Source organism: Heptranchias perlo, chromosome 6 (genome assembly GCF_035084215.1).
Source record: "Heptranchias perlo isolate sHepPer1 chromosome 6, sHepPer1.hap1, whole genome shotgun sequence".
Lineage (NCBI taxonomy): Eukaryota > Metazoa > Chordata > Chondrichthyes > Hexanchiformes > Hexanchidae > Heptranchias > Heptranchias perlo.
The window spans coordinates 5,585,104-5,603,642 of record NC_090330.1 but is presented as its reverse complement, the minus strand read 5'-3'; the positions used below and the strand labels follow the sequence as shown (position 1 = coordinate 5,603,642).

Here is an 18,539-nt window from a genome sequence, read left to right as displayed (position 1 = left end):
GCAAGGAAATTACAAGGCTCCAAGATGAGAATGGCAAGCTGAAAGCCAGACTCAAAACTATAGAAACACATTCTGCTACTGCTATGGATGAAGCATTCAGACTAGAAAAAGCTGTTACGGATTCAAAAGTTCAAGAAACTTAAACCTGAAATAAACAATTTGCGACTTTAAGATAAAAAAAATTGTCTAAAGAGAAAAAGAATTGGTGCTGAGCCTTTGCAGGAGAATTAGGAGGTGATTGCAAACTTGGTCAAAGATATATTTTGAGAAGGCTTTTAGAGATGGGGAAGGAGGTAGAGAGGCAGAGGCAATTGGGGAGAGAGCTCCAAAGAGTAGGGTCAACATAGTTGACAGCTCTACTATTAAAGGTGGAGCGAAAGGAGGGATCATGCAGGCCAGCGTCATGCCATGACCTACTCAAAGTATAAGAGTAACTAACAACGGCTGGAAACGTAGTTGGTCGAGCAGTACCAGGAAACCATTGCTATCAAATTATAGATAAAATAGACAAAAAGTAACCAAGTGAAGGGAATACACAAAATGCATCAAATGAGGGGTCAAAAATTAAAATTGTGTGTAGATGTAGATTCCCCAGATTCTCTTCCTCCTCCCTAGACCTGGAAAAATAAATCTCAGTACTTACATCTCCATTCAGAAATTTCTAACTTTGCCACTGCCTGTCGCCATTTCCCATTCCTTTTCATCTTTCTGCCCACAGGCTGGTCTTAGTGCCCATCTCTTGGCAGCTTTCAGTTAACAGGTTAGGAGGTGGTCGAGTTGCACTGCTTCCCCAGACTTGTTACAGGGGTAAGGACAAAGATTGTGAAGCAAGATTTCAGATTATCATAGAAGTTTACAAGATGGAAACAGGCCCTTCGGCCCAACATGTCCATGTCGCCCAGTTTATACCACTATGCTAGTCCCAATTGCCTGCACTTGGCCCATATCCCTCTATACCCATCTTACCCATGTAACTGTCCAAATGCGTTTAAAAAGACAAAATTGTACCCGCCTCTACTACTGCCTCTGGCAGCTCGTTCCAGACACTCACCACCCTTTGAGTGAAAAAATTGCCCTTCTGGACCCTTTTGTATCTCTCCCCTCTCACCTTAAATCTATGCCCCCTCGTTATAGACTCCCCTACCTTTGGGAAAAGATTTTGACTATCTACCTTATCTATGCCCCTCATTATTTTATAGACTTCTATAAGATCACCCCTTAACCTCCTACTCTCCAGGGAAAAAAGTCTCAGTCTATCCAACCTCTCCCTATAAGTCAAACCATCAAGTCCCGGTAGCATCCTAGTAAATCTTTTCTGCACTCTTTCTAGTTTAATAATATCCTTTCTATAATAGGGTGACCAGAACTGTACACAGTATTCCAAGTGTGGCCTTACTAATGTCTTGTACAACTTCAACAAGACATCCCAACTCCTGTATTCAACGTTCTGACCAATTAAACCAAGCATGCTGAATGCCTTCTTCACCACCCTATCCACCTGTGACTCCACTTTCAAGGAGCTATGAACCTGTACTCCTAGGTCTCTTTGTTCTATAACTCTCCCCAACGCCCTACCATTAACGGAGTAGGTCCTGGCCCGATTCGATCTACCAAAATGCATCACCTCACATTTATCTAAATTAAACTCCATCTGCCATTCATCGGCCCACTGGCCCAATTTATCAGGATCCCGTTGCAATCCTAGATAACCTTCTTCACTGTCCACAATGCCACCAATCTTGGTGTCATCTGCAAACTTGCTAACCATGCCTCCTAAATTCTCATCCAAATCATTAATATAAATAACAAATAACAGCGGACCCAGCACCGATCGCTGAGGCACACCGCTGGTCACAGGCCTCCAGTTTGAAAAACAACCCTCTACAACCACCCTCTGTCTTCTGTCGTCAAGCCAATTTTGTATCCAATTGGCTACCTCACCTTGGATCCCGTGAGATTTAACCTTATGTAACAACCTGCCATGCGGTACCTTGTCAAAGGCTTTGCTAAAGTCCATGTAGACCACATCTACTGCACAGCCCTCATCTATCTTCTTGGTTACCCCTTCAAAAAACTCAATCAAATTTGTGAGACATGATTTTCCTCTCACAAAACCATGCTGACTGTTCCCGATCAGTCCCTGCCTCTCCAAATGCCCGTAGATCCTGTCTCTCAGAATACCCTCTAACAACTTACCCACTACAGATGTCAGGCTCACCGGTCTGTAGTTCCCAGGCTTTTCCCTGCCGCCCTTCTTAAACAAAGGCACATTTGCTACCCTCCAATCTTCAGGCACCTCACCTGTAGCTGTCGATGATTCAAATATCTCTGCTAGGGGACCCGCAATTTCCTCCCTGACCTCCCATAACGTCCTGGGATACATTTCATCAGGTCCCGGAGATTTATCTACCTTGATGCGCATTAAGACTTCCAGCACCTCCCTCTCTGTAATATGTACACTCAAGACATCACTATTTATTTCCCCAAGTTCCCCAACATCCATGCCTTTCTCAACCGTAAATACTGATGCGAAATATTCATTTAGGATCTCACCCATCTCTTGTGGTTCTGCACATAGATGACCTTGTTGATCCTTAAGAGGCCCTACTCTCTCCCTAGTTACTCTTTTGCCCTTTATGTATTTGTAGAAGCTCTTTGGATTCACCTTTGCCTTATCTGCCAAAGCAATCTCATGTCCCCTTTTTGCCCTCCTGATTTCTCTCTTAACTCTACTCCGGCAATCTCTATACTCTTCAAGGGATCCACTTGATCCCAGCTGCCTATGCATGTCATATGCCTCCTTCTTCTTTCTGACTAGAGCCTCAATCTCCAGAGTCATCCAAGGTTCCCTACTTTTACCAGCCTTGCCCTTCACTTTATAAGGAATGTGCTTACCCTGAACCCTGGTTAACACACTTTTGAAGGCCTCCCACTTACCAGACGTCCCTTTGCCTGCCAACAGACTCTCCCAATCAACTTCTGAAAGTTCCTGTCTAATACCATCAAAATTGGCCTTTCCCCAATTTAGAATTTTAACTTTTGGGCCAGACCTATCATTCTCCATAGCTATCTTAAAACTAATGGAATTATGATCACTGGTCCCAAAGTGATCCCTCACTAACACTTCTGTCACCTGCCCTTCCTTATTTCCCAAGAGGAGGTCCAGTTTTGCCCCCTCTCTAGTCGGGCCATCCACATACTGAATGAGAAATTCCTCCTGAATACACTCAACAAATTTCTCTCCATCCAAGCCCCTAATGCTATGGCTGTCCCAGTCAATGTTGGGAAAGTTACCACCCTATTTTTCTTGCAGCTGTCTGTAATCTCCTTACATATTTGCTCCTCAATTTCCCGTTGACTATTTGGGGGTCTGTAGTACAATCCTATCAAAGTGATCTCTCCCTTCTTATTTTTCAGTTCTACCAATATAGACTCCGTGGGCGAACCCTCGGATATATCCCCTCTCACTACTGCCGTGATGTTCTCCCTAATCAAGAACGCAACTCCCCTCCTCTCTTACCTCCTGCTCTATCTTTCCTATAGCATCTGTACCCTGGAACATTGAGCTGCCAGTCCTGCCCCTCCCTTAGCCATGTTTCAGTAATAGCTATAACATCCCAGTCCCATGTACCCATCCATGCCCTGAGTTCATCTGCCTTGCCCATCAGACTTCTTGCATTGAAATAAATGCAGTTTAATCTAGACTTCCCTTGGTCTTTGCCCTGCTTTCTCAGACCATCTGTCCGGTCATGTTTTGTACACTCTCCCTTACTGCCTTTTGTTTGTCACCACTTTACTTCCCACTGACTTCCTGCATCGGTTCCCATCCCCCTGCCACTTTAGTTTAAACCCTCCCCAACAGTACTAGCAAACACTCCCCCTAGGACATTGGTTCCAGTCCTGCCCAGATGCAGACCGTCCAATTTGTACTGGTCCCACCTCCCCCAGAACCGGTTCCAATGTCCCAGGAATTTGAATCCCTCCTCTTGCACCATCTCTCAAGCCACGTATTCATCCTAGCTATCCTGTCATTCCTACTCTGACTTGCCCGTGGCACTGGTAGCAATCCTGAGATTACTACCTTTGAGGTCCTACTTTTTAGTTTAACTCCTAACTCCCTAAATTCAGCTTGTAGGACCTCATCCTGTTTTTTACCTATATCGTTGGTACCTATATGCACCACGACAACTGGCTGTTCACCCTCCCCCTCCAGAATGCCCTGCAGCCGCTCCGAGACATCCCTGACCCTTGCACCAGGGAGGCAACATACCATCCTGGAGTCTCGGTTGCGTCCGCAGAAACGCCTGTCTATTCCCCTTACAATCGAGTCCCCTATCACTATAGCTCTGCCACTCTTTTTCCTGCCCTCCTGTGCAGCAGAGCCAGCCACGATGCCATGAACCTGGCCGCTGCCACCTTCCCCTGGTGAGCCATCTCCCACAACAGTATCCAAAACGGTATACCTGTTTGAGAGGGGGATGGCCACAGGGGACCCCTGCACTACCTGCCTGCACCTCTTACTCTGCCTGGTGGTCACCCATTCACTTCCTGTTTACACAGGACCTAAAAGGAAATGTGGAGGTCCCGAGAGGTTACCCCTTAACAAATTCCACTTTAAACCACTACTGATTCTACTTTTGTATTCTTTGTCCATTTGAAATTGTTAACATAATGACTGGATACCTTTCGTCGTGACTAAAACCTGTCATGTGGCTGTGATCAGTTGTTGTTCACCCTACAGGTAAGTGCAGTCAGTTGGATATTTTGTTGACCAGGTTCTGTTACTCCAGCATTAGAACTTGGTTCAAATTAGAATAAAATCAAAATTCAAATTTATTTTGTAACTTTCTCTGGTGTCATGTTAAGAGGTTAATCAGACACTTACAGGGATGCCATGCATACAATATATGGCTGATATTTATGCAAGTGTAAAGGGATTTGCATTTATATAGCACCTTATCGCGAGTCTCAGAAATGCCCCAAAGGACTTCATGTACCATGAATTAAGTGGAAGATTTGGAGGAAAAATGTAAATGTTCAAATTACAGTATCTTACCATATTACAGCAGGAGTTATCTGTGTCCTTGCTTTATATAAATATTTGCAAAGCTTTCTTAATGTGATTTTTGTGTTGTATTTATTTCTGTGCAGCAATTTTCAGGCGCTGATATACCTTTAGTTACATAGTAATGATGCCGCAGAAAGCTCAACAGCAGTTACTATTATTATGGTTACAGCTAAGGCTCAATGGTGCTGAGAGCGAGTGTACAGCTATGTTCTGTCACCCGCTCATTCCCCTCCACCCGTATTCTCTGCCCCCGAAGTCACCAAGTCTTACTGGAGTATAGTTCTACCCATCATCCATGCACATGCAGTTTGCAGCAGGAAATAGCAATCAGGAGCAAGAACCTTGGCTCATTTTTCTCCCTCCTTGCCCCCCACCACTTCAAACAACTGCAGCATCCTAATTGGTGCTCTAGCTGAGATCAGCTAATTCAGCTTACGCCAGAGATCATACAGAAATGCTTCAATACAACTCTGTCAGCAGAGGTGGTCACGAGGATTTCGAGCTATGCTATTTCCAATTGTATTACTCTGCAAAATTGTTAAATGGCACTATTGTTCCACAGGGAATTGGTGGTTTGAAAATCTGATACCCACACAACAAAGCACAAAACGATCAATAGCTTTAGCTGCAGCATGTAAAATTCAGTATCTTCTGCAACCACTGTTTCAAGTTTTGAGAAAAAAATTCACTGTAAACCATATGCAAATGGTTTTTGAACTGGACTACAATGCTTCCTGTTTCAGGATGAAACCATCTCAGCTTTTGCATAAGCTTGGGTTCACGTTCTGGGTGTAGGCATTTTTCATGACGACTGGGAGTTCTGACGAAGGATCTATACCCATCTTGTTTCTTTATGATGGGCCAGTTATCTATTTCCAGCAATCGTTTTTCGAATTTTAATTTCGAGCTTGCAGGTTATTCATTTTCTGAATAGGACTCTGGGGATTTCATGGCTCCTCATGTTTGTGAAGTCAATCCAGAAATTAAAAAAAATACCGAGTTAGCTAACCTCAACAACAACTTGCATCTTTATAGAGCACCTTTAATGTCGTAAAATCTTCCACAGCACTTCACAGGAGCATAATCAGACAAAAATTGAAACCGAGCCAAAGGAGACATTAGGGCAGGTGACCACATGCTTGGTCAAAGAGGTAGGTTTTAAGCAGCATCTTAAAGGAGGAGAGCAAGGTGGAGACAATGAAGCAGTTGGGCCTCTCAATCCCAGGGCTAGAACATCCAGGATTGGGCTTGGCTACGATACGTTCCATGATCAAACAGCCTACCAACACTTACCATCCAGGCACCCAACACACAAACAATGGCTACTTGGGCAGGGTACTAGAATGGGCTGCTGGTATCCGTGGAACTACAGCAAGAGATAGCAACATCAAGAGTGAAGGGGAGAAGAGAGAAAGAAACTGACTGACTAAAAATGAAAAACCACGAAAGGTAAAAATCTAAAAATAAAAACAGAAAAACACCCGGAATAAAATACAGGTCAGTCAGCATCGGACAACGATTAGGTAGGTAATCGCAACCCTGAATGCTGGCAAGAACTCCCACCAAAAACATTGGGCTAAGTCCTTTTGCTAATTATCCTCTAGTTACCGAGCCTTCTGCCACTGAAAACAGTTTCTCCTTATTTACTCTATCAAAACCCTTCATGATTTTGAACACCTCTATTAAATTTCTCTTTATCCTTCTATGCTCCAAGGAGAACAGCCCCAGCTTCTCTAGTCTCTTCACATAACTGAAGTCCCCCATCCCAGTAAATCTCCTCCTCACCCCCTTGACGTCCTTCTTAAAGTGTAGTGCCCAGAATTGGACACAATACTCCAACTGGGGCCTAACCAGTGATTTATATCTTCCTGGAAAAATAACGGCGAGTTCACGATGCACGTTGTTATTAACACGCAAATTGACCAGCAAGTTCAAGGGAAGAGGAGATACGCCGTGAGTTGTGAATCTCCGTATTTTGCTGGTCGATTTACGCCGCTCCACCGCCTGCCTCGCACGAACGGCATCTCGACCTCAACCTCCCTGGTATTTTTAAGAACCTGCTGGATTTTCACATTAAACTTGCCGCAGAAAGTTGGGGCTCATATTTAACAGCATAAGTATCCTTTTAACGACATGACAATTGTGATTGCAATGCCAATCTGGCCCAGGAAGGGAACAATTTAAACTGTTGAGTATCATTCCTGCATGTGGTAAATTCTTAAGAGTTCTTTTCAATTTCAAATTTCTAATTTTAAACAATTTTTTCTTACTTGTGTCTTTTTTTTCTCTCTCTCAATCAGATCTCTCTTTCCCTCTCTTTCTCTACTTGATTTAGCTCTAATTCACCCAATTTCCTTCACCGTTGTTCTTGTTTCTTTCTCAATCCTTAAATCTTAATGGTTAGGGAGATAGACTGTTGGCCCTGTTGTTCACTAACGTCTCAGGTGCCCCGTTGTCCTTGCCGCACCGTTATCAGCTCACACTTCACTTCCAGCAAATTATATTCGAGCTGAAGGGTGCAGGAGAAAGTCTAACTAATGTCGCACGCCGCAAGCTACAAAATTTTCAGGCGTGAAAATTTCAATTGACCCCACATCCACAGCCTTTTATTTAATTTAAAACCGAGTCAGTATAAAAGCAGCTCAAAACCAGATACAAATTGTTACTTGTTCAGATTATGCTTCAAAAGTGCAGAAATTTTCTACAGATCCCTCCGCAGTGTGACATCAAATTCCACTCGAGTGGCAACAAGCATAAAAATAGGTGATACGTGCAGATACCTCTTTTATAACACTGGGAAGTATGTACTAATTTAGATTAATTATTGTTCCATTTCAAACAAGACCTCCAAGCAGTAGCATTTTAACTTCTATTGCTTATCAAGAAGCTCCATTTCCTGTTTCGTGCCAAAAACTTCTCCCCCCACCCCCCATCAACATTTAATTCTTTACAAGGCGTTAAATCCAACCAAGACTTGAACACTATTCCCATGTCTGGGATGGAGGTTACAAAAAGCTGATTTGGTGGAAGTATCAGTGGTGAAACAATTTCTGATCTCCAATAACTGCACTCTGAGCACTTTTGTTTTTTGGCACTTCTGCAGATAGTAGAACAAGATATCAACATCCATACACCAACTCACCGTATTTGATATTATAAAACCAGTTCCCTTATTCAAATGGCGGAATTGTGGACCCACAAACAGAATTCGTCTCTTGCAAATTTTCCTATCTCTTTCTCAATTTTACCTCCATTATTATGCTCATTTCACCTCTCTTATTGTCAGCCATGGGTCATTTGGTGGCACTCTCATCTCTGAGTCAGATGGTTGTGGGTTCAAGTCCCACTCCAGAAACTTAAGCACAAAATCTAGGCCGTTACTCCAGTGCAATACTGAGGGATCACTGCACTGTCGAAGGTGGTGTCTTTCGGAAGAGACATTAAATCAAGGCCCTGTCTGCCCTCTCAGGTGGACATAAAAGATCCCACGGCACTATTTCAAAAGAAGAACAACACAGCAGGATGAGCTACTGCATTTCCTACACTACAAACAGTGACTACACTTGAAAAGTACTTAATTGGCTATAAAGCGCTTTGGGATGTCCTGAGGTCGTGAAAGGCGCTATAGAAATGCAAGCTCTTTCTTTTCTCTTGTTCCTCCTAACCTCCAAAAACAATTGACCTGCACTTCCTCCTCACACTGCTGAAACAGATTCATTGCATAGTCCTCACACTCCCATCTTTCTGGACAGTTCAAAACATTGCAACTCCTTACCTCCTTCAGTCTTCCTATCCTACAATCAAACTACTATTTCCTCAGCCCTCCATCTCACTCTAAAGAGTTCGCAATTTCAGCCACAATGTCACGGGGTTGTGGGAAGGTCGAGTGGAAGGAAGAAAAAAAAAATTGGGAGTTAGTACTGCTGGGCAACTACAATGCTGAATTGTGACACTGGCAAAGGATTGGGAACAAACTGGCCACAGGAAGTGCATAGCTCAGGTTTCTATTCCCATAGGTTTCTATTCCCCCTTTCTCACCAATTGCTCACTTTCTGTTTCAGCACAACTATATATTTTGTCCATCTAAACTTGGGTTGCGCATTTTAACCTGCGGAACAATGAGGTGAGGTACTGGCATTTACACATCCGACACCGGCACTAAGGCTAATTTGGACCATAAGGTTTATTGGAACCGGTGCCAACAAGACTGCCTGCTGCATTGGTAACTGAACCAAGAGTCAACACACTCCATCAACTCTCCTCTCAGGAAAAGGGAGTTGCCACTTTTTAAAAAAAAATTCATTCGAGATGTGGGCATCACTGGCTAGGCTGGCACTTATTGCCAATCCCTATTGACACAACTGAGCGGCTTACTAGGCCACTTCAGTGGGCAAAGAGGCACCAACTGCATCAACCTCTTCAATGCCCAAGTAGTTACAACTACCCCTGTTTGCATATTACGAATGGCTGCCTTAAAAGAGATCAGGTTAGCAGCTAAAAATTACACACGTGAGTAATGCCACGGGAGATCTGCTAGTGAAACCACTGGAGATGATTGGGTAATTCCCTCATCACGCCTGGAGACTGCTCTGCTGTAAGTGACTGGGATTGATTTTACGCACATAATTTGTATTACGTAACTATCCTCCTCTCGTTGCATTTTGCTGGAGAAATAATCCTGCTTTTATTTGGAGACTGTGGCAGTTTCGGTCACGGGTTCTGTTTGCTGCAGTATGTAGAGACTCTGTTTAGATAGACTGTTTACTGAGTAAAGAGAATGATTGCAGTGAAATAGACTCTGTTCGTTGTAATTCCCACCCCGCCTGCAATTCATTGGCTGACACAGTCAATATTCACTCCGCACATTAAAATTCACCAATACACTATTATTTTATACCATACGTGTGGACTGATCATCCTTGGCTTACTCAAGACGTGCACCTACACTATTCTCACTCGTCACTCTTTCTTTTCAGCTTTCTCCTCCCTTCCCAGAGCGTAGCAAGTCATGCTGGGATACAGTTCCTCTGGTACCTCACTCATACATGAGCCTAGGCAATGAGCGGCAGCAAATGATGAGGCTCATCATAGCCGAGCCTTAGCCTGTCCTCGCCCAATATCTATACAAGTACATTTTCCATCAGGAGTCACTGGATAACAATCAGGAGCAGAAAACCCCCTGGAGGATTTTACACTCCATACCCAACGGATGCTGAAGCCAATTGTAGCACCCCTACTGCTGTCTCAGCTGAAATTAGAAACCTCATACAGACCGAGGATCAAACCTGGGACCTTCCTCATCTGTGTACCCACCAGGTTAAGCATTTGCTTACTTACCCACAAGTGAGAGGGATGGGGAAGTACCAAAATTTTACATTATTTACAATTATTTAATCATTGTAACTACATCAATTTTTTTTCAGAATGCTGCAGATATTTAAGTGGACATCTGCTGGATATCGATTCCCCATAAGTTTGCTGGTTTAGCAAGACAAATCTTAAATACCTAGGCAGGTGAGAGAACTGATGCTGAGTTTGCCTGAAATGCTGGTAGGCTGAGGAGATCGCTGAGTCAGGTAGACATGCAATCAGCTGCGAGTCCCAGCTCTGTTTGTGTGCTGACAAACACCAGTAAGCTGTTTTAACAGGGCACAAGCAGACTTGAACCTCACAGCTAATTACCCCACTTAGCATCTCCCTGACTTAGCAATTTCCCCAGCATTACCAGCAACACTTCAGCCCGCCGTAAGACCAGAGCGTAAACAAAGGGCTGAAAAAGGACGATCACAAAATGTTACCAAACTCTGTGCATTGGTGGAACAGCCAGTCTCACAGCTGATTCAAATGCTGGTGGGGTTTGGGGAGAAAAGTCACACAAAAGCACGTACAGAAACAGTCAGCTATGACTTCTATTAGGTGGGATATTATTATTAATATGCTTTATTGAGGCAAATCAATTTCCACCAAGGCGTCCCAATTATTTTTTTTAACCGAGGTGTCCCAATTAAGCGGTTTTCATATTAAGTAGGAAATGTTTTAACTAGTTTTCTACTATCCTACAACATACACACTGGACCGCCCACCCCCGTACTGGTCACCAGCTGCCACACGTCCACACTTCAGTATAGTACAGCACAGCACACAGTCTGTATCACGGACCATGCAGCAATCTTCTCCCGTGGCAAGTCCCTATAGAATGACCATACGAAAAATGAAGGGACAGGAAAGGACCTACTGGTCCATCCAGTCTGTCCGTATAACTGTGATGACCAATGCATCACAATAATACACTCCCCACCCCACCCAGAAGCCACGTCATCTCCTGGGAGAGGCAGAGAGAGATAAAATGCAAGGTTAATTAGAGGGAAAATTCCTCTCTGACCCCTCCCCCCCCCCCCAACCTCAGGTGATCAAAACTAATCCAGGTGACTGGAGAGATGGCCCCGATTAATGCTACACGGTCCCTACCTCCAGTACAAGGGGATCTCCACCCCAGCCAGAAGGCATTGTGTTGTCCCAATCTTTATATTATTGAAAAAAAACTAAACTTGTAATATAAGCTAACATGATATAAACAGGGTACACAACATGATGCGATTTATAGCAAAGCTGCATAACTCATGAACTCAGAGTACTGAGCCAGAGGTCTGATAAACCCCTTAAGTTATGGTTTCCAAAATGTTTGCAACTTTGCTTTAAATAAGAATCTGTTAATAACTCTGCATCACAATGTAGTCAAATCCTCTTAATTCAAAGACATTTCATTCAATTTATCTGATAATTCATTTTTTAAAGCACTAAATTCCCATTTTGCTATGTTATTTACATTGCTTAATTCAAACTATTGGACAATTCAAATTTTCATTTTGTGCAAAAAATGACCAATTTGCCAAAAGTAGTCTGCATCACAGATTTAATTGGTGCTAAAACACTATTTAAACAGATATGAAAAAGAAACATACAAATGCTGGTAAATAAAATAATAAAAATATGAACTGCTGCAAACACACAGCGGGACACTCTGCACATGATGGAATATAAAAGCAGCTCTATTCTATGAGACCTGCTGCTGGCAACTTCAAAGTAAATTTCCCTGGCTCGCTAAGACTTGCTGTCAAGAAGACCCAGTGTAAAAAAAAATGGACCTTCCTAGCCGGCGTCCTTAGCAATCCAACAAGTTTACTTTTGAGATTTACTGCTGGATGCACGAGACACATAGGTTGGGAGCTGCCAGCACAGGCACAGTCTCTCACAATAGTTTCAACACAGCTGAAGATAAAAAGATTTGCATTTATATAGTGCCTTTCATGACCTCAGGACATCCCAAAGCACTTTACTGCCAATGAAGTAGTTTTGAAATGTAGTCACTGTTTTAATGTAGGAAACATGACAGCCAGTTTACACACAGCAAGCTCCGACAAACGACAATGAGCTAATGACCAGATAAGTTGTTTTTAGTGATGTTGTTTGAGGGACAAATATTGAACTATACACTGGGGAGAAGTCCCATGCTCTTCTTCAAAATGGCGACATGGAAACTTTTTACGTCCAACTAAGAGTGCAGACATCTCATCCCATCCGAAAGACGGCACCTCCAACACAGCAGCATTCCCTCAGTACTGCACTGGAGTGTCAGCCTCAATTTTATGCTCAAGTTTCTGGAGTGGGACTTAAAGCCACAACCTTCTGACTCAGAGGCAAAAGCGCTATCCGCTGAGCCATAGCTGTGTTAACATTCAGGGTGGAAACCTTCCCCAGAGCTACGGCGGTCAGGACTGCACTGGCCAAAATTAGGGAGCAAGGGGAGGGAAAAACAAATAGGGTCAAGTTTATAGATACACTAACCGCTTTCACATGCAGGCAGCTAAGTGGTTTATTAATAAATTGTAAATTGCAGGAAACAGGGGGAATGGGCTATATACTGAACAAAAGGTACCTCTATTTAAATATATACTGGCTAGAATTTTACTGTGACAGAAAATAAAAGCTGCAAGTGCTGGATATCTGAAATAAAAATAGAAAATACTGAAAATACACAACAGGTTCTGGCTACCATCAGATGCTGACGAGCCTGCCGTGGACTCTCAGCATTTTCAAAACGTGTTTTTTTAAAATAAATACTTATTTTGAGGGCACTCACAGTAGCACCATTTCTTGACCCATTTGGGTTCAATTCACGTAACAGTACTTTAAATAATTTGAGGTGACCTTGGATTGCTAGCTTTATAGATTGTACAGCCATACTGTTCCAGTACAGCAACAACTGGCATCTACTAGACAATGTGGAAAATTGGCCAGGTATGTCCTGTCCACAAAAGGCAGGACAAACCCAACCCGGTCAATTACTGTCCTATCAGCCTACTCTCAATCAGCAGCAAAGTGATGGAAGGAGTCGTCAACAGTGCTATCAAGTAGCACTTACTCACCAATAACCTGTTTGGGTTCGTCCAGGACCATTCAGCTCCAGGTGTCATTACAGCCTTGGTCCAAACATGGACAAAAGAGAATTCCAGAGGTGAGGTGAGAGTGACTGCCCTTGACATCAAGGCAGCATTCGACCAAGTGTGGTACCAAGGAGCCCTAGTAAAACTGAATTCAATGGAGATCAGGGGCAAACTCTCCAGTGGCTAGAGTAATACCTGACTCAAAGGAAGATGGGTGTGGTTGTTGGAGGCCAATCATCTCAGCCCAGGACATCGCCACAAGCATTCCTCAGGGCAGAATCCTAGGCCCAATTTCCTTCAGCTGCTTCATCAATGATCTTCCCTCCATCATAAGGCCAGAAGTGGTACTGTTCGCCGATGATTGCATAGTGTTCAGCTCCATTCACAATTCCTCAGATAACGAAGCAGTCCATGCCCGAATGCAGCAAGACCTGGACAACATCCAGGATCGGTGGCAAGTAACATTCGCGCAACACAAGTGACAGGCAATGATAAAGAGAGAGTCCAACCATTTCCCCTTGACATTCAATGGCATCAACACCCCAAATCCTCCATCAGTGTTGAGAAAAGGTCATCTATTACCTGTCCCAGCAAGGCATCCAATTGTATTTTGAACAACCCAATGTTTTAGCCTCTATCACTTTACTAGGTGCATTATCCTCCTTGACCTTTCTGCAGTCAACACAGTCAATCACATCATCCTCCTCCATTGTCCACCACAGTGGGACAGCACTTGTGTGCTTCCACTCCTACCCGACCCAACATAACCAGTCCGCCTCCAGCCTTGCGATCACCTCTGAGGTCCCTCAAGCATCCTCCTTGGCCCCCTCCCCATCTCTCTCTCCATCAAATGCTGCCACTCGCGAACATTATCTGTGGACACAGTTGGACTAACAACCAGCTCTATCAGTCCAATATTTTGTTTGACTTCGTGACCACCAATGCTGTCAGACATTTAAGTCGTGAATGAGTCGGATCCTTCCTAAGACCGCACCCTTGCTACTCCCTGAAGTTGAACCAAATTGCATGCAAACTCGGTATTCTGTTTAACCCCATAGCTCATACTCTATCCATTACCAGGACTGCTAACTTCCATTTCTGCCCATCTCCACCTCCACTTTATTCCCACTGCCATCGAAACCTTTGCTCATGCCTTTTTAACCTCTTGGATAAACTTTTCAATCTTAACAGCGGTATATTAATGTGTGATCATGTTGTCCTATATTCTTGACATACTCTGAAGTAATCTGGGTTTAATTTATCAATACCATTTCATAAGGTTTGCACTATTAAATTCCGTCTCCCAAACACCCTACTGCAAAAACTCTAGAACTGTCAGGAAAATTCACATTGAAGCAACTGCAATAAATGTTTTCATAGAATCATAGAAAGTTACTGCACAGAAGGAGGCCACTCAGCCCTTCATGTCCGTGCCGCCCGAAAAAATGCTATCCCGCTTAATCCCACTTTCCAGTACTTGGTCCATAGCCCTGTAGGTTACAGTACTTCAAGTGCACATCCAAGTACTTTTTAAAATGAGTTGAGGGTTTCTGCCTCTACCACCCTTTCAGGCAGTGAGTTCCAGACCCCCACCACCTTCTGGGTGAAAATTTTTCTCCTCAGCTCCCCTCTAATCCTTCTACCAATTACTTTAAATCTATGCCCCCTAGTCACTGACCCCTCTGCTAAGGGAAATAGGTCCTCCCTATCCACTCTATCTAGTCCCATCATAATTTTATATACCTCAATTAAATCTCCCCTTAGCCTCCTTTGTTCCAAAATAAACAACCCCAGCCTATCCAATCTTTTCTCTTAGCTAAAATTCTCCAGCCCTGGCAACATCCTCGTAAATCTCCTCTGTACCCTCTCCAGTGCAATCACATCTTTCCTGTAATGTGGTGACCAGAACTGTACACAGTACTCAAACTATGGCCTAACCAATGTTTTATACAGTTCGAGCATAACCTCCCTGTTCTTATATTCTATGATGTGGAGGTGCCGGTGATGGACTGGGGTTGACAAATGTAAAGAATCTTACAACACCAGGTTATGATTTATAAAACTTGTGATTTTCAAATAAAACTGTTGGACTATAACCTGGTGTTGTAAGATTCTTTACACTTATATTCTGTGCCTCGGCTAATAAGACAAATTATCCCGTATGCCCTTTGAACCACCTTATCTACCTGACCTGCTACTTCAGGGATCTGTGGACATGCACTCCAAGGTCCCTTTGTTCCTCTACACCTCTCAGTATCCTCCCATTTATTGTGTACTCCCTTGCCTTGTTTGCCCTCCCCAAATGCATTACCTCACACTTCTCTGGATTGAATTCCAATTACCACTTTTCTGCCCACCTGACCAGTCCATTGATATCTTCCTGCAGTCTACAGCTTTCCTCCTCACTATCAACCACACGGCCAATTTGTGTATCATCTGCCAACTTCTTGATCAAGCCCCCCATATTCAAGTCCAAATCATTAACATATACCACAAAAAGCAAGGGACCCAGTACTGAGCCTTACATGACGCCGCTGGAAACAGCCTTCCAGTCACAAAAACACCCATCAACCATTACCCTTTGCTTCCTGCCACTGAGCCAATTTTGGATCCAACTAGCTACTTTCCCTTAGATCCCATGGGCTTTTACTTTTTTGACCAGTCTGCCATGTGGGACCTCGTCAAAAGCCTTGCTAAAATCTATGTACACTACATCAAACGCGTCACCCTCATCGACCCTCCTTGTTAACTGCTCAAAAAATTCAATCAAGTTAGTCAAACACGACCTTCCCTGTTTCGGCACAAATTACTCCACTGCAGTGCATTTTTTTCAAATAGGATGTTGTTAAATTTTATGTTTAGAAAAAAACATACTAAATTATCAGCAATTACGCTATTGTGCATACCTGGCAAAATGATACTGCACAGTGGTAATTTTACTAGCCCCAGGGCCTATATCACCAAGAGGGCCAAGACCAGCAAAATCATGGAAACACCCGAGATGCACTGCATTTTGACTTACACATACTATCATCATTGGGTTAAAATTTTGGAATTCCCCACCCACTGCCATCACCACACAGACTGCAGCGATTCAAGAAGAGGGCCCATCACCACCTTCTCAGGACAACTAGGCATGGGCAATAAAAGTAGCCTGGTCAGTGTCATCAGTGTCCCAAGAGCAAATACAAAAAACTAGGAGGATGCAAGTTTAAAATAGGTCACAACAAGAGTTATGTTTTGAAGAAATGAAAAGGGCAGTTTCATGCAATAATGCATATTCACATATCACTGTTTACAAATATAATGAAATGTAAAGAATCTTACAACACCAGGTTATAGACCAACAGCTCACCTGACGAAGGAGATAATCTCCAAACGCTTGTGATTTTCAAATACAACAGTTGGACTATAACCTGGTGTTGTAAGATTCTTTACATTTGTCAACCCCAGTCCATCACCGGCATCTCCACATCATAATAAAATGTGACATATACATCTATCGATATATACATGACATCCATCAACATAGAAATATCTCCACATATGAATGTGACATATTTATATACAAATGACACATATAATGTTATGTCACTGAAGTCATACAAAGGACACATTCAATGCAACCAGTGTCCAAGGGCAAACCTGCACCTTCACATGATGCACCAAAATTTCTATGTCGGATATTAGATCCTCGCACACTTTTATTTTTGTTTTAAAGAAAACAATGAAAAACAAAGCTCTGCGTTTTTAATTCAACAATTTCCTTTTTTAAAAAACTTATATAAAGCAGAAGCACGACTGGCACATGCGCAGTAACATCCGGCCTGGACATTTTTTTTGGGGGGGGGGGGTGCGGGGGAAAGAAATAAATTCTCATTTAAACATTTTTTTTTGTGGAAAATATTTATGAAAGGTTTGAATGATGAGGAGAGCAAAGTTTGAAAAGAGAAAGGGATGAGGCGGGTGAACTCGAGGTCACTTGGAGTGCGCGTCGGGAGTTAGGCCTCAGGCACGGCCGGCTCGTCAGGTAAACCGGCGGGAAGGGGATTTTTTTTTTATATAGAAAAAAAACTTATATAATTTTATTATAAAATTTAGAAACTTACAGAACTCGGCGACGTAATAGGACACGGCGTAATTCTCCTCGCACCAGTCCAGAGTGGACGTGGGCGCTCCCCAGAAGCCCGGCCTGTCATAGACCGGCGCCATGTTTGAAGTCAAAGTGGCGGCGAGAGGGGGCGGGGAAGATAGGCAGAGGCGGCCCTGTTACCATGGCAACCCTCAATGCAGCTCAGTCATCCAGTGTGAGCCATTCCTGCCATTCATCCATTCACAGTCATACTTTTCCATTTATTAATTATTTTAAAAAAAATTTTCTCCACTTCCTTCTATGGGATACTTAGCAGTGCAGCGTTAAAGGTGCCAGAGCAGGAAACCCAAAGTGTTGGTTAAGTTTAAAACCCACCCATGGTAAATTGACATCAGTGGGTCTAAGAAAGATTTGCATTGATACAGCGCCTTTCATGACCTCGGGACGTCCCAAAGCGCTTTACAGCCAATGAGGTACTTTTTGAAGTTTGATCACTGTTGTTATGTAGGAAACGCAGCAGCCGATTTGCACACAGCAAGATCCCACAAACAGCAATGAGGTAAATGAGCAGATAATCTGTTTTAGCTGTTGGTTGAGGGATAAATGTTGGCCACAACCCCAGTGCTCTTCTTTGAAATCTTTTACGTCCGCCTGAGAGGGCAGACGGGGTCTCAATTTAACGTCTCATCCAAAATATGGCACCTCCAACAGTGCAGCACTCTCTCAATACTGCACTAGGAGTATCAGCCTAGGTTAGGTGCTCAAATCTCTAGAGTGAGACTTGAACCCACAACCTTCTGACTCAGAGGCAAGAGTGCTACCCACTGAACCGTGGCTGATTGTGTTTTTCCTCCCAAGCCCAGTGGTGCGGAGGACGACTGGCTCGAGTTGAGATCAGTGAACTCATTACAGGACAGGGATCGAATCTGTGACC

The 18,539-nt window shown here is 43.4% G+C and overlaps 1 protein-coding gene across 1 annotated transcript in view; it reads right to left on the bottom strand.

Annotated features, from left to right (window-relative positions):
* acer3 (alkaline ceramidase 3) overlaps positions 1 to 17,732 on the bottom strand; it is a 165,869-nt gene extending 148,137 nt beyond the window's left edge. The window contains exon 1 of the mRNA XM_067985669.1: positions 17,622 to 17,732. Coding sequence (XP_067841770.1) covers positions 17,622 to 17,724 — 103 coding nt within the window. The 5' untranslated portion in view covers positions 17,725 to 17,732. The remainder of the gene's footprint in view (positions 1 to 17,621) is intronic.
* Between the last annotated feature and the right edge of the window lie 807 nt (positions 17,733 to 18,539).